General features: G+C 51.8%; 1 protein-coding gene across 2 annotated transcripts; it reads left to right on the top strand.

The window, feature by feature from the left end:
* The first annotated feature begins 2,412 nt into the window (after positions 1 to 2,412).
* Positions 2,413 to 18,292, top strand: SYT3 (synaptotagmin 3). 2 transcript variants are annotated; one of them, XM_064489768.1, is made up of 11 exons: positions 2,413 to 2,466; positions 3,097 to 3,227; positions 4,809 to 4,974; positions 8,795 to 9,320; positions 11,614 to 12,001; positions 12,212 to 12,430; positions 15,097 to 15,217; positions 15,407 to 15,578; positions 15,688 to 15,820; positions 17,506 to 17,573; positions 17,773 to 18,292. In XM_064489768.1, exons 3-10 carry the CDS (start codon positions 4,824 to 4,826, stop codon positions 17,569 to 17,571), a joined length of 1,776 nt encoding a protein of 591 aa, XP_064345838.1. In that variant the 5' UTR covers positions 2,413 to 2,466; positions 3,097 to 3,227; positions 4,809 to 4,823; the 3' UTR covers positions 17,572 to 17,573; positions 17,773 to 18,292. The 2 variants fall into 2 exon arrangements, with proteins under 2 accessions (XP_064345838.1, XP_064345837.1); XM_064489767.1 differs by lacking the exon at positions 2,413 to 2,466 and having other exon boundaries at positions 3,000 to 3,227.
* The last annotated feature ends 2,355 nt before the right edge of the window (positions 18,293 to 20,647 follow it).

The following is a 20,647-nucleotide window of genomic DNA, read 5'->3' as shown; positions in this document are numbered from 1 at the left end:
TGGAGCAGTCCCCTCCCCTCCCCCATCATCACCTGGCTCATGCCAACTCACCCTTCTGAGCTCAGCTCCAAAGTTACTTGCCCAGAGAAGCCTTCCATGACCTTCTTCTTAGACACACAGCACCCTGGACTTTCCTTCCTAGCACTGATCCTCATATGCAGTTATCTGACGACCGTCTGTCTCCTCCACTAAACCATGAGACCTCCCAAGGCTGGGATTTTTGTCTGCTTTGTTCCAGGCAAATCCTTGGTGCCCAGAACAGTGCCTGGCACTCAGTAAATGCTCAGTAAGTATCTACCAATGGCTGCATGGATTGAATTGAATGAATGCCTCTCTTTCTCTTCTGGTTCCCTGTCAAGTGCTCTGCACTCTTCTACATCCCCAGTGGTGATGACAGGAAAGAACCTCAAACTTTCCAGATGCAAACAATGTAGTGGCTGTACACAGGGAGTCTAGATTCAGACCACATGGCTTTGAATCTCAACTCTGACATTTCCCAGCTGTGTGACCTGGGGCAGGGCACGTCCCCTCTCTGAGCCTCCGTTAGTCTCACTTGTAAAATGCAGTTAAAGAGTACCTGAGCAAATTCATGTAATTACTAATTACGACAACACTAAACATTAACCACTTACTCTAAGCACCTCTCTTGAATTTAATTTTATCCTCAGAATAACATCGAAGTGGAATCTGTTTTTGTTTTTTATTTTTTAATGGAGGTGCTGGGGATTGAACCCAGGACCTCATGGGCACTAGGCATGAGGTCTACCACTGAGATATACCTGCCCCAGAATCTGGTTTTTTTTTTAAATTAGTCTCATTTACAAATGGGGAAATTGAGGCATAAGAACGCAAGTCATCTGTCCAAGGCCACAAATGACGAAAGAGCAAAGCTGGGATTTGGACTAGGGGCTCCCACTCCCAAAGTCGCACACACGGCCAGTGCGCCACGGCCGCCCCCTGACGCCTGGGTGCCTCTTTGGGAACACGTCATGGGATTCTGGCAAACCCATCCATGTATACCTCTCTGAGTGTGTGTATTTCTGCAGACTCCTTCTGTGTGTCTCTCCCTATGGAACAGAGCTGCCTGTGGACCCTGCGGTGGGCATGGGGGGAGGTCTGGCTGTAAGAGTGGTATTTGGGGTGCCAGCACCTGCATGCACATATCTGTGGGCTTGCCCCACCCCCACCCCCACCCTGTGCAAGCTTCCCTGGGTGCAAATGTAGGTCTATCTGGGAGAATGCAAGAAGTACAGAGGATAGCATTCAGAGTGAACCTGGGAGGTATTTCCAGGAGATTCAACATGACTGCGAAATGTATACATAGGCAGCAACTGGGGAGATCATCTAATTAAAGGGAGGGCCTAGGGAACTCGTCTTAAAGTTTGCAGAAGCAGCAGCAATTTTTTACTTAGATATTATATTTTATGGGTGTCACTGGGAGGCAGGGGGCAGCACTGAGGAAGATTGGGGGACCTCCAAGCCATCCCTGAAAGCTGCCACTGAGGCTACGGAGCTCTAGATCTTCAAGGGATTTGACCTCTGCTGGCCTCAGTCGTCTCCTCCGTGAAATGGGAATAACATAATTGTACCCACCTCACAGGGCCAAAGTGAAGATTAAATGAGAGAATGCTTTCAAAGCACTTGGCTTGGTGTCTGGATCACACTGGCAATTATCATTAACTGCTGTTAATATACCACTAGAGGTGTACATGCTGCTTTAAAAAAATATTAAGCACCTACTTGGTGCCAATGTTCCGTCTATAGTGACTGTTTTTTCAAACCTCTGGGTCCCTTAGGAAACAAGTTTATTGTCTGGATTTTGTTGATGAGGAAACTGGAACTCAGAGCAAAGAGTGAGAGGTCACAAAGGCAGAAGCCGGTCCAGGAAGGATTCAAATCCAGGTCCTTGCTTCTATCTCCACACGGGGCTGAGACTTGAGACCGCTGATTCTGAGGCTCTGCCTCCCTTCCCATCATCAGCACTCAGAGGTCCTCCGAGAGGACTTGAAGTCCTGGGTCCTCCGGAGAAAGGGGCTGGGGGGCCGAGACTCCTGGGGAAGGAGGGAGCAGGAGGGATGGATTCCTGGATCTAAGAATGAAGGAGTTGGAATGTCAGTACCCTGGGTCCTCGGGGAAGAGGTGACTGGGATCCTGGACTTCTGAGTCTGAGAGATGAGTGAGTGGGGGCCTTGACCCCTGGATCCTGGGGGAGCAGAGGGTCATGATCTCAGATCTCGGCATCCTTGGCTGTGGAAGTGAGCTGGGTCTCTGATGCTGGGTCCCAGGAAACCTCCCTCTTTCCTCGCTGCAGCCGCGCGATTTCGGCTTTCAAGCCGCAGGTTCCGAGGGAAAGAAGGAGGGGTTGCAGGGGGAGGAGCCGCGGACCTGCGACAGGGGCGGGGGGAGGAGCCGAGCGGGCACCGCGGCCGGCTCGCGGGGCTGCTGCGGCTGCGGCGGCGGCTCCGGGTGAGTCCGCTCCTCCCCTTCCCCCTGCCACAGCCCCCGCCCCAGCCCGATCCTGGGGGGCAGCCCCTGCGAGTGGGGGCGGGGATAGGTGCAGAGGTGCGCGAATCTCCGGCCGGGGAGTGGGAGTGCTGCAGCGCTTGCTGGCCGCCCCGGGGGAGGGGCAAGTGGCCCTGGAAGGGGGGGTCCCGAAACACCTGGGTGTACCCCAACCTCGCCCACCGATTCCCCCGGGCGTAGGGATGGTTTACCCACTCCATGGCCCCTAAGAACTTAGGACTCCGCGGCCTCTCGAGGTCCCAGACATCATTCCTCTCCCCTGCAGCGCCTTGGGACCCCGGCATCTCCTAACCCCCCCACCTCCAAAAAAATTCCCATCCTCTCTGCAGCCGGGAGAGGCATTAAGGACTTCAATTCCCATCAGCCCTTGCAGCGTCTGGCCTATGAAGCCGCAGCAACGCGAGCGCAAGGCCTGCCGGGAATTGTAGTCTCTAAGCTTAACGGGAGCTGGGGGCCCGGAGGTGGGAGGGGGTGGCTGGACCTCCCGGGGGTCGCCTGGGGTCGAGCAGCTGGCCCGAGTAGGACAAGATGTGAGGCTCGAACTGAGCTTTTTCTCACGGCCGCGGCCTCCAGACCCGGCACCCCCTCCCACCACCTGGCTCGTGGGGACAGGTCCGCAGCCCCTTGTCCACTCTGCAACCCCCATGGGCTACCGCCAGCCGCCGCCTCGGCTGCCATCCAGGACACCGCAGGGATAAGTGCAGGTGAGTCTGACCATGACTGTCTCGGAGTCCTGGCCTTCTGCTGCACCCCACGACACCTGTCCTTCTGTGAGCCCCGATCTGTCCATCTCTGATTTCCTCTGCACCCTCCTTCCAGTACATCTCTGATGTCTAGCTCCAAACCATGTGTGGCTAATTCCCCTTCTCCCCACAGCCAGCTCTTTCTCTTGGTCCCCTTTCTTTTATGGCCACCGGCATCCAATCTTCTTTCTGCACCCATGTCTGTCCTCCCAGCCCTCCTCTGTATCATTTTGTCCACCTGTGATCTCTGGCCCTTATCTGGCTGTCCTTTATCTCTGCATCCCATCCATTCTCCCGTCCACTGTTTGTCTCGCAAAGATATTTCTGTCCATACTCTCTCCTGGCACTTATCACTGCCCCTCTGTCCGCCCATCTCTCACACTCCCATGAATTATACACCAGCCCATTCTTTAGGGCTTGTCCATCCCAAGTATCTCTAACATTCTCTCTGTCTGTTCATGTGTTCCTGTCTTCTGGGCCCCAGTCTGTCCTTCTCATTACCTCAGTCTACCCTCCCCTCATCTCCCCCTCTCTCAACTTGGTCCCCATCTCTGCATCCTTCATCTCCATCCCTCCCCAGCCAGCACCACACATTATCATCTCCTATCTTTCTCTATCCCCATCCATCCCTCTCTCTGTCCTCTCCCTGTCTACACCTTCCTGTTCCTTGGAACTGCCTAGCCCTTTCCCACTCTGAGCCATTGCTTATGCTGTTCCTGCTGCTTTGAAAGCTTTTCCCTGTTCTAGCCCGACTACCCGTGCCTGGCTCCATCTCACCCTTCAGGTCTCAAAGAGCTCCCCCAACTGCCCACCTCCAGGTCCCTTGGTGACACATCTTCCAACTGTTTCTTTAAGAGCACTTCTCACAGTCTGAGAACTGTGTGTTTATGTGTGTATGTTTGTTTGTGTGTGTTTGTTGACTTGCTTACTCTTTGTCTCCTCTCATTGGAATGTGACACCAGGAAGCTGGGGACTGCATGGGGTTTGTCCCCTGCTGGATCTGCAGCAGCCGGCATGGTCCCTGGCATGTAGTTGGTGCTCAATGAATATTTATTGAAGGCAAGAATGAGGAATGGCTGTTCCCTTGCCTGCCCACCCCTAAATACTGTCTCTTCATCTATGCACCCTTAATCTTTGTCTCCTTGTCTGTCCATCCCTTTATTTGTGCATCCTTAATCTCTGCCCCTTGACTGGCCTTCCCATTCTCTTCCTCCTTGTCCATCTGTCTCTATTCTCTGTCTTCTCTACACGCCACTCCCCAACCCCTTGCTTGCCCAAGCCCTGTTACTATCTTCTAGCCTGTCTACCTTGAATTTCAGTCCTCTGGTCCATTTGCCCCTAATTTCTTTTTCCTTGTCTACTCCTCCCTTAATCTCCATCCCCTTGTCCATCTACCCTCAATCTCTGTCCCCTTGTCATTTTGCCCCCAATCTCTGTTCCCTTGCCTATCCTTCCTTTTCTGTCTCTTTTCACCCTTTACCCACCCCCTCTCCCTCATCCCATTCCCCATCTGCATCCTTGCCCGGCCCCTCCCAAGCGCAGGACCCGCTGGCCACCATGTCAGGAGACTACGAGGATGACCTCTGCCGTCGGGCACTCATCCTGGTCTCAGACCTCTGTGCGCGGGTCCGAGATGCCGACACCAGTGACAGGTGCCAGGAGTTCAACGACCTGCGAATCCGAGGCTATCCCCGGGGCCCAGATGCAGGTCAGCACCCCCAGCCATCTTGGCCAGCCCCCTGCTTCCACTACTACCAGGATTTTCAGAGTCTCAGAGGAGAACACATTCAGTTTTCTGTTCCTGGTGGGGCCAGTTCCTCCTAGAGTCTTGCCTCCATCCTGCCTGTTGCTGGTCCCCCAAACCTCTCATCTAAGGAGAAGGAGCTGTGTGGTCCATTTGACCTTGACCTTTTGGATTTCACTCTGTGGGCCTCCTGCTCACCCTCCCCCACCCCCAACCCCACTGCTACCATATATCCCCTTCAGGCATCTTTGAGCACCTCACATAGCTACTTAGAAGCTCAGGCTCTCGAGTCAGCCTGACTTGTCGGGGTTCAAATCCCACCTCCTCCACTTAGTAAATGGATGGCATCTTCTGTACCTCAATTTCCTTATCTGGAAAATGAGAATAATAAAAGTGACTACTTCCTGGGGCACCTGACAAACTCAAATGATATATCAGGGGTGAAGTGCTAAGAACAAGCTGAGCACACAGTGGTCATTCAACACATGTTGGGATGTCCTTACTGAGCATCGAGTGGGTACCAGGCAGTGTGCGAGGTCCATTATATATTTCATCAACTGCTCACGACGGCCCTTTGTGGTCCCTATAATCCCTATTTTCAGAAGGGGAAACAGGCTCAGGAGGGTGGTGATTGGCTCCAGGTCACTCAGCTAGGAAGCAGCGGGGTTCTGAGAGCTAGAAGAATCATGAGTGCCCTCGTCCAGATGAGGAGTCTGGAGGTAACATGAGCTGGAAGGTTACACCAATGCTCACACTTGCTGAGGGCTGGGGTGGGGCTCAGTATCTCACTTGCAGGATGTCCGGGGGACCATGATGAGGAACGAGGTCCAGAGAGCACTGTCTCAAAGCCTGTACTCAGAAGAGCCAGATTTTTTTTAATATTTTTATTTTTTATTTTTATCTATTTTTTTCTTTTCTGGGGGGGGGGTAATTAGGTTTGTTGGTTTGGAGTTTTTTTGTTTATTTAATGGAGGTACTGGGGATTGAACCCCATGCATGCTAAGCATGCACTCTACCACTGAGCTATAACCTTCCCACCCCTAGATTTTAACCCCAGGAAGTCTAGTACACTACTGCAATTTGGGGGGGGGGTGTCCCAAGACCACCCTCAGGTTCAGTGATCTCTAGAAAGACTCACAGAACTCATAAAAGCTGTTGTACACACATGGTTACATTTTACAACAGGAAAAGGATGAAGATTAAAATCAGCAAAGGGAAAAGAGGCATAAGGTTGGGTGCAGGAGCAACCAGGCGGGAGCTTCCACTGGTCCTCTCCTGATGCAGTTATGCGGACAGGGCTTAACTCTCTCAGCAACGATGTGTGACAACACACACGGAGGACTGCCCACAAGGGATGCTCACCTGAGCCTCAGTACCCAGGGTTTTTATTATGGCTCAGTCATGTAGACATGGCTGACAGCCCACGTGCTGACCTGAGGCTCAGCCCCTCCAGAGGTCAAGCTGATATCACGGGGTCCAAAGACCCCACCATCAATCGCATTGTTACCTAGACCATCTGGTGTGGCCCAAGATTTCTCAGTTAAATAAAAACCCTCAGGCAGAACATTCTAAAGGCTTAGAGTTTCACCCACAGGAGCAATCAAGAGCCAAACGTTTCTTTGGGCAAGGTGAACATTTTGCTGCATAGCTACACTGCCTTGCCCAGCCCGAACAGCTCCCCATCCAGGAAGACAGGAATGCAGGAATGAGAAGTCTACCAGAGTTTGGAGAATTGACCTTTTGACTTGGAGAGGATCTGGGTCAGGCTGACAGTGGGGGAAAGTATCTGCTCAGTTTTTCTCCCCTTTCTCTTCCAAAATAGCCCCCTTTTCTCAATTCTTCCCATGTTCAGGAGGCTGAAAAGTCCTTGCTCTGGTTTCTAACAGGCCCCCAGAACTCTAAGCAGATGTCAATCTCTTCAAAAGTTCTGCCACTGCCTACTGGATGGCCCTGCAGGGTCACTTCTGCTCTCTTAGAGCCTCAGTTTCCTTATATGTAAAATGGGATCAACCACCCCTGGACACAGTGTCATGAGGATTTGTGTATGGACCACTGACTTAGATTCACTGGGCAGTTCAGGACTGGAGGGCATCCCCTCACCACCAAGAGCCCCTTGATGTCACAGGACACAGCCGTTCCGCTAAGCTGTCCTTGCTGCCAGTGGTTGAGTTGCCTGCTCCTCCCCCCAGTTCCCCATGACTCATAGGCTGTACGGAGCAGGAATTTCCCCTGTGTTCTACCACACTGAGACCCAGGAATCCACCCTAAAACAAATTCACGTTTCCTTGAAAACCCCCACTCTTGGTACCAGTTATGGAATGAGCCAGAAACCTTCAGTTCAAGAGCTGGGTTGGTGAGGGGAGGGTACAGCTCAGTGGTAGAGCACATGCTTAGCATAGAGCACATGCTTAGCATAGAGCACATGCTTAGCATGGACAAGGTCGTGGGTTCAATCCCCAGTACTGCCACTTCTAAATAAATCTTAATTTATACCACCCCTCAGAAAAAAATTTTTTTAAAAAGACAAACAGGGAGGTGGGTATAGCTTAATGGTAGAGCACATGTTTAGCATGGATGAGGTCATAGGTTCAATCTCCAGTACCACCATTTAAAAATAAATGAATAAATAAATAAATAAATAAATAAATAAATAAATAAATAAACATAATTACCCTCCCCCTGCAAAAAAAAATTTTTTTTAAGACAAACAGGGAGGTGAGTAGAGCTCAGTGGTAGAGCACGTGCTCAGCATGCTTGAGGTCCTGGGTTCAATCCCCGGTACCTCCATTTAAAAAAAAGAAAAGACAAACATATTTTAAAAAGAGATGGGTTGTCCTTGGGTGTCTCTGAAATGCACATAAGCACATAGTAGGCGTTCAGAAGATGTCAGCTGTGGTGGCGGGGGTGTTGGGTACACATGGCAGCCCCAACAGGATTTCTTATTCTAAGAAAAACTCCCACCTGAACTGCCACGTGTTGGGAAATATCAAGGTGTGATAGCATAATGGTGAAGACAGCAAGTTCTGGAGCCAGACACCCAAACACCAATCCTGACTCCCCGTTCCAGCTGTAACTTTGTGTCTCTTGGCCTCAGTTTCCTTGTGTGGAAAATGGGCATGATAATATTGCCAGCCCCCTAGGGGTTTTGCCTATAAAGCAAAAGCTAATGCCTATAAAGCACTTAGGTGCCTGGAATGTAGTCACCTCCCAATAAATGTTTGCTATTATCTTTGCCAGTCTGCGTTCCTTAAAACCACTATGGGAGGCCAGACTGATTTTTTTTCTCATTTAACAAATGGGGACTGTCTAGCTCAGAGAGGTTAAGATATGTCCCCAAAGCCACACAGCAAGCTGGGATTTGAACCCTGACCTGACTAACTGTGCCATGCAATCTCTTGTCTCCTTGACCATCTCTGAGCCTTTTGGGTAAACTTGGCCCTACCTTGGCTGGTGTATCTGCTTATACGGAGGCAGTGGGGGCTAGCAATCAAGAGAATAAAAAGAGAAGAAAATCTGAAGACAGACTGCCAGCTCAAATCCCCCATCTGTCATTGACTACCTGTGCAGCCTCATACAAGTCACTCAACATCTCTGTTTCCTCATCTTTAAAATGATTATCTAGAAAGGCCCCCCTTGTGGAGTCGTGGAGTTTATACTAAGTAATCATATACAGTGCTTAGGACAGCGTGTGGCAAATCCTCCAGGTTAGCTCTTTGGGGACAGCAGTGGGAGGATAAACTCTGACCCCACCGTGACCCCTGACCTTTGTCCTCACTCTCTCCAGACATCTCCGTGAGCCTGCTGTCGGTCATCGTGACGTTCTGTGGCATTGTCCTTCTGGGTGTCTCTCTCTTCGTGTCCTGGAAGCTATGCTGGGTGCCCTGGCGGGACAAGGGAGGCTCGGCGGTGGGCGGTGGCCCCTTGCGCAAGGACCTAGGCCCTGGGGTCGGGCTGGCAGGCCTGGTAGGCGGCGGTGGACACCACCTAGGGGCTGGTCTGGGCGGCCATCCCCTGCTGGGGGGCCCCCACCACCATGCCCACACGGCCCACCATCCGCCCTTCGCTGAGCTGCTGGAACCAGGCAGCCTGGGGGGCTCAGACACCCCTGAGCCCTCCTACTTGGACATGGACTCGTATCCAGAGGCTGCAGCCGCCGCCGTAGCCGCTGGGGTCAAACCAAGCCAGACATCTCCTGAGCTGCCCTCTGAGGGCGGGGCAGGCTCTGGGCTGCTCCTGCTGCCCCCCAGTGGGGGGGGCTTGCCCAGTGCCCAGTCGCATCAGCAGGTCACAAGCCTGGCACCCGCCACCAGGTGAGACAGGCTACTGGGCTGGGGATCCACTTGGAACTTCTGTTCCTATTCTGTGTCCTTTCCCATCTAGGACTCTCCTGAGTCCTGGGGGAGGAGCGGCCTGGAGGTCCAGACCCTTGAGGCCCGGGGAAGGAGGAAGCTTGGGGCATGGACTCCTGAATCCTGGGGAAAGAGGAGGCTGGGGCCCCAGACTCCTGGGTTTGAGGAAGGAGGGGTCTAGAAGTCCAGGCTCTTGGATCCAGAGGAAGGAGAAGAGGGACAAGACCTCGGGATCAGGAAGGTGAATGAGAATGGCAATTAGATCCCAAGTTCCTGAGGCACAAAGCAATTCATCTCTTTAACCCAAAGCCAGGATTAGCGGTGGGACCTGCAGGTCATTCATCCATTATTTCTCATTCTGCACGTGTCTGTTGAGCACCTAAGATGAGCTAGACCTAAGCTGGGTGTTGGGAAAATAGAGGTGAGCATGGCAGACAGACCCTGCTCTCATGTCACTCACAATCCAGGGGAAGTGGGTCCCCAGATGGGCTGTCCTGGACCAGCCAGGCAGGCCTGCAGTAAAGCAGAATAAGGGGGATGGGGAGCAGACCATGCAGGGTCTTGAATGCTAGACTGAGAGGTTGGGACTTGGTCTTAGGGCACTAGGGAGCCACAGAGGACTGTGAGCAGAGGTCAGCTCTGGGTGTAGAAAGACCTCTCTGGGGTCACACAGGGGACAGACTGGAGGCCAAGAGTCCAGGCAGGAGAGGACAAGGCTAAGCAGAGGTTATCGGATGGTGGAGGAAGAAACAAGGAGGAGAGTCAGGGGCAGAACTGGGGACAGACAGCTATGGGTAGAAGGGGGCAGGAGGAGGCAAGGACGGCACCCAGGGGTCTAGTCTGGTGATTGGCTGAATGGTGGGGCTGTCAGAGGATGTAGGAAGGGGAGTGAGTTTGAGGGAGATCCTGAGCTTACCTGGGTCTTGTTGATTTCAGGGCCCGGGGGAGCATCTGGGGAAAACTGCCTCCCAGAAGGTTCATGGGTGGTTCTTGTCCAGGGGCCTGACCAGGGCTTCATAGAAAATACAGTTTGAAGTCTCTGGGGAGGCCTTCCAGAGGTTGATGGATACACTGTTTCAAATTCCTCTTTCCCCCATTATACAGATGAAGAAAGTGAGGCTCAGAGGCTGTTAATGACCTGCTTAAAGTCACCCTGGGACCATCCAGTGGCCCACTGATCTTTAGCTGAAGGAGTCTCACCCCTGCATCCCTTTCCATGGCTCGATGCCCTCCCACTTCCCGCAGCCCCGTGCCTGCCTCTCAGCACAGCTGGGGCTGCCATGGCCAGTCATGGCTGCCAAGTACTGCCCCTAGCTAGGGGCCAGGGTGTGCTGGTCCATGCGGGAGAAGATGGATGAGCAGGGAACCATGGTGATGGAGAAATCTGGGAGACAGAAGGAAAAGGAATTGAGGGAGAGAGGGGTTGAGGATGGCTCCCAGTGTGTGACTTGCAGATCTAGGTGGATCCTGGGGAATTGGGAGAAAGAGTGGGTTTGGGAGAAGGTACTGAATCCAGTGGGGAACATGAGGGGTATGTGGTGTCTGATGGACAGACAAGGCCAGGGGCTGAACCAGGCTGGAACTCTGGAGACAGATTTAGCTCAACAGACACCAGGCTGTTGATGGTCATGGAAACCTGGGGCACAGCTTGTCCAGTCAGGAAAGGCGTGTGGGTGACAAGGGGAGGAGACAGTAAAAATGATTTAAGAATGGAGCTTTGGGCTTCTAGAATGTTCTACAAACACAGCCAGCCCAAAAAGGAAGTTGAGAGAGAAAGAACAGGCCAGGTGGAGCGATGGTTAGGTGGGAGAGGATGAGGCTGGAGCCAAGACAGGTTGGGGAGATTTGGAGAAGGGCAGATGGGAGGTCAAGGGGTCTGGATCCACAGAGAGTTTATTCTAGGTCACCTCTTGAAGTCAGGGGACTTCTAGAGGCTGGTGGGTGCATGGGTCTGGGCTAGAGCTAGCTTAGAGAAGGGGACAACCATCCCCTCATACAGATGGGGAAACTGAGGCTCCGAGAGTACAAGGCTCACCCTTGCTCAAGGTCACAGTGCACAAAGGTGGGGATCTGTGGCCACCTGGCTGTGGGGTTAGTGAGGGGGAAGAGGGGAATCTCCCAGGTCTTCAGATGGGGATCTGTGGCCACCTGGCTGTGGGGTTAGTGAGGGGGAAGAGGGGAATCTCCCAGGTCTTCAGATGTGGTCAACGATGGGAGCCACTGACCCCTCCTTGGTCTTCTCCACCCTCCGCAGGTATCCGGCCCTGCCCCGGCCCCTCACCCAGCAGACCCTGACCCCTCAGCCGGACCCAGGCAGTGAGGAGCGGCCACCTGCCCTACCCTTACCCCTACCAGGCGGCGAGGAAAAAGCCAAGCTCATCGGGCAGATCAAGCCAGAGCTGTACCAGGGGACTGGACCCGGCGGCCGGCGGGGCGGCGGGGCCCCGGGCTCCGGAGAGGCCGGCGCGGGAGCGCCCGCTGGCCGCATCAGCTTCGCCCTGCGATACCTCTACGGCTCCGACCAGCTGGTGGTGCGGATCCTGCAGGCCTTGGACCTCCCAGCCAAGGACTCCAACGGCTTCTCAGACCCCTACGTCAAGATCTACTTGCTGCCTGATCGCAAGAAGAAGTTTCAGACCAAGGTCCGGAGTCACAGGCTGGACATCTGGGTCTCAGGGAGGAGGGGACGGGGGTGGGGGGGTACCGACTCCTGGATCTGAGGGAGGAGGGGACTGGGGGTCTGGACCCCTGGGTCTGAGGGCATTGGGGCTGGGGGTCTGGACTCCTGGGTCTGAGGGAGGAGGGCCTAGTGCGCATGCTGTCTGTCTCCCTCCCTCGCCCACCCCCACCAGGTGCACAGGAAAACCCTGAACCCCGTGTTCAATGAGACATTTCAGTTCTCGGTGCCCCTCGCGGAGCTGGCCCAGCGCAAACTGCACTTCAGCGTCTACGACTTTGACCGCTTCTCGCGGCACGACCTCATCGGCCAGGTGGTGCTGGACAACCTCCTGGAGCTGGCCGAGCAGCCGCCTGACCGCCCGCTGTGGAGGGACATCGTGGAAGGCGGCTCGGTCAGTGGCTCCTGAATCCCGCCTCCCAGGGACCGGGAACCCCTGGGTTTGCTTGCCGTCCACTTCACCACCTTATATCTCCTTGATCCTGGAGTTCTCTTTTCCATTTTATTTTATTGCAAACTATTGCAAACGTGCAAGCAAGAGTAGAGAATTATATATTAGACCCCACACTCCCCCTGTGCACTTTGTCAAGTGTTAGCATGGTGTCTGGGACCCAGATTCCCCAACTTCTGACCCCCAACCTTGACGTCAGACGGTCACCATTGAGAAAACTGTAATAGACGCCCACATACCCACCAGCCAGCTTTAGCGAAACTCAGTGCTATGACCCCATGATTTCTGCTCTCTGATCCCAGATTTCTGACACTCTAACTTCCTGACCCCAGAGTTTCTGGCTTTTGTTTTTCCAACTTCCTTTCCATTCCAACCTCCAGACTTTCCAATTCCCGGACTTCCTGAATCCCCAACCCCTCTGATTCCTGAACATTTGGTTTCAAACCCTTGAACTTCAAATTCTTTAATTTAATCGAATCCTTCGTTTCTTCATGGTCTCCACCAGAACCCTGACAGCCTGATTCCCCAAGCCTCTCAGATATCCTGGACTCCCCAGTATCCTGACATCTCCCCAGTTTTCCCAGCACCTAGATTGGAGGGCGCACCCCCCCAATACCTCCCCACTGGCCGCCTTCCTCACTTCCTGCAACCTCATTCTCCTGGACATCCAGTCCCTCCCAGAGCCCAGCTCCTTGGTCTTTCTTTTATTATTTTTTTAATCAATTATTTGTGTTGGGGGGGATACTTAGGTTTGTTTGTTTGTTTGTTTGTTTGTTTGTTTGTTTGTTTTAATGGCGGTACTGGGGATTGAACACAGGACCTCGTGCATGCTACGCACACACTCTACCCCTGAGCTCTACCCTCCCCACCCCAGCTCCTAGGTCTTTACTGGGTGTCCTGACCCCTTCCACCCACCCAAACTTCAGACCCCCAACTCCTTGGCCTCCTCAATTCCAATCTGTGGGTTTTCCAACAGTCCAGCTCTCTGCAATCCGGGGTAGCTGTGTGTGTGTGTGTGTGTGTGTGTGTGTGTGTGTGTGTGTGTGTGTGTGTGTGTGTGTTGGGAGGAGGGGCTGAACGCTGTCCTTATGTCAGGAGAGGGCTGATTTTGCCCACCTGGTGGCCCTGCTCACGGCCCTTTCTGTTTTTGAGCCTCAGTTTCTCCTGATGTACAACAACCTAATTGACCAGGTGAATATGGCTTTTCTTAAAATCCCCTTCAATCGCTTCTCGGCCTTTTGGCTAAGATGAAGTGTGGTATCTAAAGTCTGCTTCACGGGGCTCTCTGCAGCCCGCTTGCTTAGTCCTCAAGCCCAGCCTCTGAGAACTCTGTGCCTCATCGTAGGTTCCTGGTCCCCAGGGCCCCCCTCTGTCCCACCAACCCCCTCCCCACCCGAGGGTCCTCTCCTGCATTCTTATTTTTCTCCTTGTGTCACCGCTCATTTTCTGTCCTCATGATTGCTCCAGGTATCGCTCATTCTTTCATTTATTCCTTCATTCCCTCAACAGCTGGTTTCTTCAAGATCCAGACCCCAGGGACTCCAGACAGTCCTGAGAGCCGCAGGTCTAGGTGGCCACACAGTTTGCTGTCAGGGGCCAGCGTTAGGGGACACCCAGGAGGAGTGTCTGCTCAGGGCTTCAGGGAATCTGGGAGCTTGTGGGAAGAGGTGACAGTTAAGCTGAGGCTTGCCAGCTGGAAGGGTATTCTAAGTAGAGGGAACAGAAATTGAGGGAAATGAGTGGAGAGTCTAGGGACCTGGGGCCCCATCAGCATGATTGGGAAGTGAGGGGCTGAGATGAGGCTGAAGGACCAGATGGACAGACAGGTTGTATGTCCTGGCTGGCCCTGACCACTGCCCCAAGTCTATCTGTGTGTGTCAGTGTGGACGGTCTGCCTCCCTTGTAGCTACCTTCTGGTTCTTGGCTGTCTCCTGCCCTAAGACTGACCTCTGCCCCACTCTCTCTAGACCTCTGTCCCTCTCTGTGTGTCAGTCTCTCTCTGTTTCTCTCTCTCATTCTGGGTCTTTATCACTCTCTCTGGGTCTCCATGTCCCCCACCAACTCTCTGCCCCAACTCTCTGCATCTCTGGTCCTGCCCCCTGGATTCTGTCCCCTCCCAGGCTTCTGTCCTCTCTCTGGTCTATGCTTCTTCTCCCCCATCCCCACCTCAAAGTCTCTGTACTGCCAGGTCTGGAGTCTTTGTTCCCTCTCCTTTATTCTGGGCTTCTGTCCTGCTGTCTAGGTCTTCCTGACTTTAGAACTCTGTGGGTCTGTCTTTCTAACTGTATCTCTCAGGGTTTGCATCTCTGTCTCAGTCTATTTCTCACGGTGTCCTTCTGTGTGTGTGTGTGTCCCTCCCCTGCTCCCCGCCACCCCCCAGCCCATGCCTCTTCCAATCTTCCCTGCAGAACAAATAGGCTTTGACGGTGGCGGGCAGCTGTGGCCGGGGAGTTACCGGGTTTGGCCCGGAGTCAGATTGTTAAGTGGATAGGAAACCTGAGCCCTGGATATCTGGGAGGAGAGCTGGAGGCTGGAGACGGGAGGGAAGTCAGGGGGAGACAGGCGGAGGCTGAGGAAGGGCATCATGGACCCTCTTGCCCCAACTGCAGGAAAAAGCAGATCTTGGGGAGCTCAACTTCTCACTCTGCTACCTCCCCACGGCCGGGCGCCTCACCGTCACCATCATCAAAGCCTCTAACCTCAAAGCGATGGACCTCACTGGCTTCTCAGGTGGGTTGCAGGAAGGCGCTGGCATCTGAGGGAGGAGGCGACAGCACTCCTGGGTCTGAGGGAGGAAGAGGCTGGGGGAGAAAAGGGTGGGGACCCAGACCCTTGGGTCTGGGAGAAGAGGGGTCTGAGGTCCGGAGGCAGATCTGAGGGAGGACGTCGCGGTTCAGTGCTCTCCACGCCCGCCCCCAGACCCCTACGTGAAGGCCTCTCTGATCAGCGAGGGGCGGCGTCTGAAGAAGCGGAAAACCTCCATCAAGAAGAACACACTGAACCCCACGTACAACGAGGCGCTGGTGTTCGACGTGGCCCCCGAGAGCGTGGAGAACGTGGGGCTCAGCATCGCGGTGGTGGACTATGACTGGTGAGGGGGCGTGGCCCGGGGCGTGGCCCGGGGCGGGGTGGCAGGGGGTGGGGCCGAGCCCGCCTCCCTACCTCTCCGGTGCTCAGCGACCCCCATCCCTGACCCCCAGCATCGGACACAACGAGGTGATCGGCGTGTGCCGCGTGGGCCCCGACGCCGCCGACCCCCACGGCCGCGAGCACTGGGCGGAGATGCTGGCCAACCCGCGCAAGCCGGTGGAGCACTGGCATCAGCTGGTGGAGGTGAGTGGGCGCCACCCAGGGCCCCTCACCCGGCCATTAGCGTTTTCATTCACTCGACGCACCACGTGTCTTTGTGGACTGCGGAGTCAGCCTGGGTTCGAATCCCTGCCCTACCAACTTTAAGCTGTGTGACTTACAGCAAGTTACTTAATAGAGCAGGGTTTTGCTTGTTTGTTATTTAAAGCAGGCTGTGAAAATTAGTAGATTGTGGTTTACTGGGCAGGGATCAACTTTTTTTTTTTTTTGAAATGAATAAGAAAATAAAGTTGAAATAGAACAGAACAGAAATTTTCACAGGGCGGCAGACCAAAGATCATCGTGTTAATTACCACCCCACCCCACCCCCGCCCAGTGATCCAAAACGTTTAGGAGTCTTGGAAGTAAAAGGAATCTGGATGGGGAATGGAGGCTGCCTTTTAGATTAGGGGTTCCCGGAGGGCCTCTCGGAGGAGGTGACATTTGAGGAGAGGCCTGAAGGTTGAGAAGGAATGGTCTTAGGTGCAAGTTAGAAGGAGATGATTGGAGGGAGAGTGCAGGGCTGCACATTTCTCCAAATCCGGGAGGAAGCAGGTGTCTGTGGTGAGCCTGGAGCAGAGAGGGAAGGGAGACAGGCAGACACAAGCTTTGTGGGTCACCTAAGAACCAGCCTGACAGTTTTTAAATTAAAAATTAATGCTCACTTAAGATCACTTGGTCAAGAGAAATTTTCAAACATTGCTGTTTTCGCATTTGAAACCAAGGAAAGCAAAGAAGTAGATTTGGAAACTATTCACGAATTTGCTGTCATTAAAACCAAGAAAGTAAAATTACACTAAATTCTTTGTAGGGTATAAATAAAACATTTAGATTTAAAATAATGTGAATTGCATTACACTTACTCTCCAAGTTTTTTCAATATTTTTTCAATTATTTTAATCTTATGGAAAAAACACTTTAAAAATACGGAAAAAACACTAAAAATACAGAAAAATCAGGTGCATATTTTGACTTTTGTCTTAGGTTCCTGAGCCCAGGAACTTACCTTTATCTAAAATTTAAAATAAATTTTAATTTTTAATAAATTTAAATTTTAGATAAATAAAATAAAAACATAAATATCATAAATGTTGTTTAAATTTTATCTAAAATGGCACAGGACTGGCCTTTATTTACAGTTCATCTTTTGCTCATCATGGGGTTTTTTGCATTAATTTTTATTTTTTTTTAAAGATTACATTACACTAGCACTTATCTTGATCACTGAGTTTGGTGCACCTTACATTTTGTGCCTGGAGTCCATTCCTCACTTGGCCTCCTGCTAGTTGGGCCCTGCTTTGGACATTTCTCCAGGGAGGAGGTGGAGGATTTGAAGGCCTGAGAACTCAGATGTGAGTTTTGAAAAGATTGTGACTCTACTTAGGTGGACAGATAGACAGAGGCTCAGGTCCTCTGAGGCCCTGCAGGGTCTTCCCCACCACCCCAGTGGCCTCATCTCTCCTCACATTTCCAGAGAATTCCTCTTTGTGCCTCAGTCTCCCCATCTGTAGAATGGGACTATAATATACCATTTGTTCCATCTCTTCAGAGCCGAGCAGAAAAGAGAACTATAAATGATGAAAACAGGTTTGATGTCTTACTATGTTGATGACTAGCAATTGTTTTTCCTCTGACCCCCACTCCCAAACCTTCTGGACTTCCCCCTTCAGGAAAAGACTTTGACCAGCTTCACAAAAGGCAGCAAAGGATTGTCAGAGAAAGAGAACTCCGAGTGAAGGTAAAGAACTCAGACCCAGGATGGGGGGCCTGGACTCCTGAGTCTGAGGGAGGAGGGGCTGGAGGCCTGGACTTCTGGGTCTCAGGACGGAAGGATGTAGGACAGGGACTTCTGATCCCTGGGGTGGTGATGGAGCTACAGCAAGTCATGGGCCCTCTCTCGGCCATCACTGATGTCTCCTCCCTGTCGGGTCCTGCAGGTCTGGCCTAGGCCCAGGATCGAACCAGACCCCCTGGGGACCCCATCCCTTCCTGCCCGGACTATGAATTCATCTCCTCGAAGCCATAATGTCCGAGCCGCGTGGTGCGGGGCAGCCCTGGGCCTGCTGGTCCTTCCACCCTTGGAGGCATGGGGGTGGGAGGCAGGCTGGCCCAGCTCCCTGTTTCAGGGTGGGGGGCACTCAGTCTCCACTGTGTCTGTCTTCCCTTCCCCGGGGCTCTTCATCCAGGCGAGGGGCCATGCATGTCTGGGGGACCCCTGCCCCCCAAACCCCTGTCTGTCTGTCTCTCTGTCTCTTTGCTGTTTGTACAAGACTTGGTGTCCTAACCCTCGTTCTCGCCGTGAATGTCAATGGACCAATCCTCCGTGTTCCCCTAGACACACAAACACACCTGTGTCTACCCTTTCTGTTCACCACACCCCGCGTCTGGCCGATCCTCCCCACTGCTGCTGCTATCAACGCCAGAATAAACATATACCATGGGTCTCACTCCACCTGGGGCTCCTGTCCTTTCTGGGTTGGGATGCTGGGTTGGAATACCCGGGCTCTGCGTTCAAATAAATGTTTCATTCATTGGCTGGGTGATATTTGGCAACTTAATTGATTTCTCTGAGCCATAGTTCTTAAATTTCACGTTGGCCAGGACCACTGTGATTATAGGACACAAAATGCAACCCAAACTACTGTAAGCCACAGGCAGAATTGAAAGACGTTCATACATGGTGAGTTTGAGAATACAGAAGGACTTCAGGCATGGTTGGATCCAGGTGTTCAAGGAATTCTACTTTGTCCTCTGTTGACTTCATTCTCAGGCAGGTCTTTGCAATGGTAATAAATGGCCATTTGGAACTGCAGGCTTCTCATGCTGCCTCCCACTGCAGAAAATAGAATTCCCAACAGAAGGGGCTGAAATGGTAGAGATTTCTTCTGTTCACATAACAAAACTGTCAAAGATATGCAGTCCCAGGGTTGGTTCAGGTGCTCAACAATGTTATGCACTGGGTTGGCATCCCTAAGATTCGTTTTGCTTTCCCCTTGTGAGTACAAACTGTCTGCAGTGGCACTATGCATTCTGTTCTTACAGGGTGACATCTGAAACAGAAAACGTGGATGGGGCCTCTCCTTATGTGTTTGCCTTTTTCTCCCCAGAAGGGTTCTCCTTATTTATCATTTGCTGGAATTAGGTTCTATGGCCACCCTGGGTTGCAAAGCAGTTTGGAAAGTGAGCATTTGTCATTTCTAGTCTGTATCACGGAGTGTGGGCTTTGCCAATGAGGAAGCACAGAAAGAGGAATGATTTTTGGGTAGGAAATTAATAGGACCTATTGCAATCGCAAGAAATTAGGAAACAAAATTAGGATATTCTCCCTCTCTCTCTCTCTTTCTCTGCATCCTTATCATTCAGGAAAAGTATTTGGATTGGTTCTGCTCAGGCCTTGGATAATCACCTCCAGCTCAGCATGTGTCCAGTTGGCAAACTTGCCCTTGGGCCCACCCCCTGCCATGGCTGACTCCTCCTCCCCTGCCCATCTCACCTGGATGGGCCCAGAACCCCTCAGGAACTCATCCCTTCTGGCCCGGCTGTGAATTCATTTCCTGAAATCATAACACTCTTTAGTAGAAAACATAGGGGTCCCTTGATTGGCCGCCCAAACAGAACCACATGGCAGCGCGTGGGACAGCCCTTCAAAGTACTGGATGCCCATTACATTCCACCCTCTGCTAGTCGATGTTAATTCACACCCAGTTGGCCTTACACACCATCTCAAAAAATTCTACCAGGAAAAAATGGTACAACCACTGTATTAGTTTGCTGGGGCTGCCATAACAAATTACCACCAACTGGCTGGCTGAAAGGAACAAAACGTGTTCTCTGATAGTTCTGGAGACCAGAAGTCTGAAGGCAACGTTCCAGCAGGGTTGATTGCTTCTGAGGCTCTGGGAGAGAATCCATACCATGCCTCTCACCTAGCTCCTGGTACCTGCTTGAAATCTTTGATGTTCCTTGGCTTGTAGATGCATCATTACAATGTCTGCTTCCATCTTCACATCACCTTCCCCTGTATGGCTCTGTGTCTCAAATCTGCCTCCCCAATTTCCTCTATTTTAACACACATATAACACTGATTTTTTTTTCTTTATTGCTTACTCTAACTAGGTGTACGTTTACTCTCTTTTCTCAAAGAGTGGGCTGCACTTTTCAAACCCTAATAAATGTCAAAGTTATAAAGGCACAATACCATTTGTAAAGTTCAGCTTAAAGGTAAACAGTGCAGCCTGTTAGCATCCACAAGAATTGCAAGTTGATTTTAACCTAATAAATATTCTGAAATTACTCCTAAGAAGAGAGTCCATCATGCCAAAGAAACTCATTCTTTAAATCAATGTCATACTCTGCCGGTTTCTTGCTCATACAATCTTTGATGATGCCACTAGCTTTAACAAGTTTATCTGGTACCCAAGTGAGCCTTGGAAGTCAGGCAGCCTAAACTCAAATTCCTCCTCCTTACATATTATCTCTGTGACTTTGGGCAAAGTATGTAATCTCTCTCTGCCCCAATTTCTTTAACTGTAAGATAGAGAAATGATAATGCCTACTTCACAAGAGCGTTATGCAGATTAAGTGAAAAAACGCACACGAGCCCCTTAGCATGGTATTTGATATATAGTAACTGACTCAAACGTTAGCTAATAACATGGGTAATAATGGTGATTGTAATTGCTAATAATTATTATTTATGATTAGAATATACTTGTACATTAGGATCTTCATAATTGTTTTCATATTGACTGACCTACTGTGTAAGTATCGGCTGTTCCAGACGGGAGAAAGGGGTTTCAATGCAGGGAAACA

This window comes from Camelus dromedarius, chromosome 9, assembly GCF_036321535.1.
Source record: "Camelus dromedarius isolate mCamDro1 chromosome 9, mCamDro1.pat, whole genome shotgun sequence".
In the NCBI taxonomy this organism is placed as follows: Eukaryota; Metazoa; Chordata; class Mammalia; order Artiodactyla; family Camelidae; genus Camelus; species Camelus dromedarius.
Note: the sequence above shows the minus strand (reverse complement) of the source record. Positions and strands in the feature narration are given on the sequence as shown.

Bases quoted from the DNA above. Each gene is read 5' to 3' on its own strand.
- SYT3 (XM_064489768.1), top strand. From the start codon at position 4,824: ATGTCAGGAGACTACGAGGATGACCTCTGCCGTCGGGCACTCATCCTG. The intron at 12,002-12,211 runs GTCCGGAGTCAC...CACCCCCACCAG, and splicing joins AGAAGAAGTTTCAGACCAAG to GTGCACAGGAAAACCCTGAA. The intron at 15,579-15,687 runs GTGAGGGGGCGT...CCTGACCCCCAG, and splicing joins GCGGTGGTGGACTATGACTG to CATCGGACACAACGAGGTGA.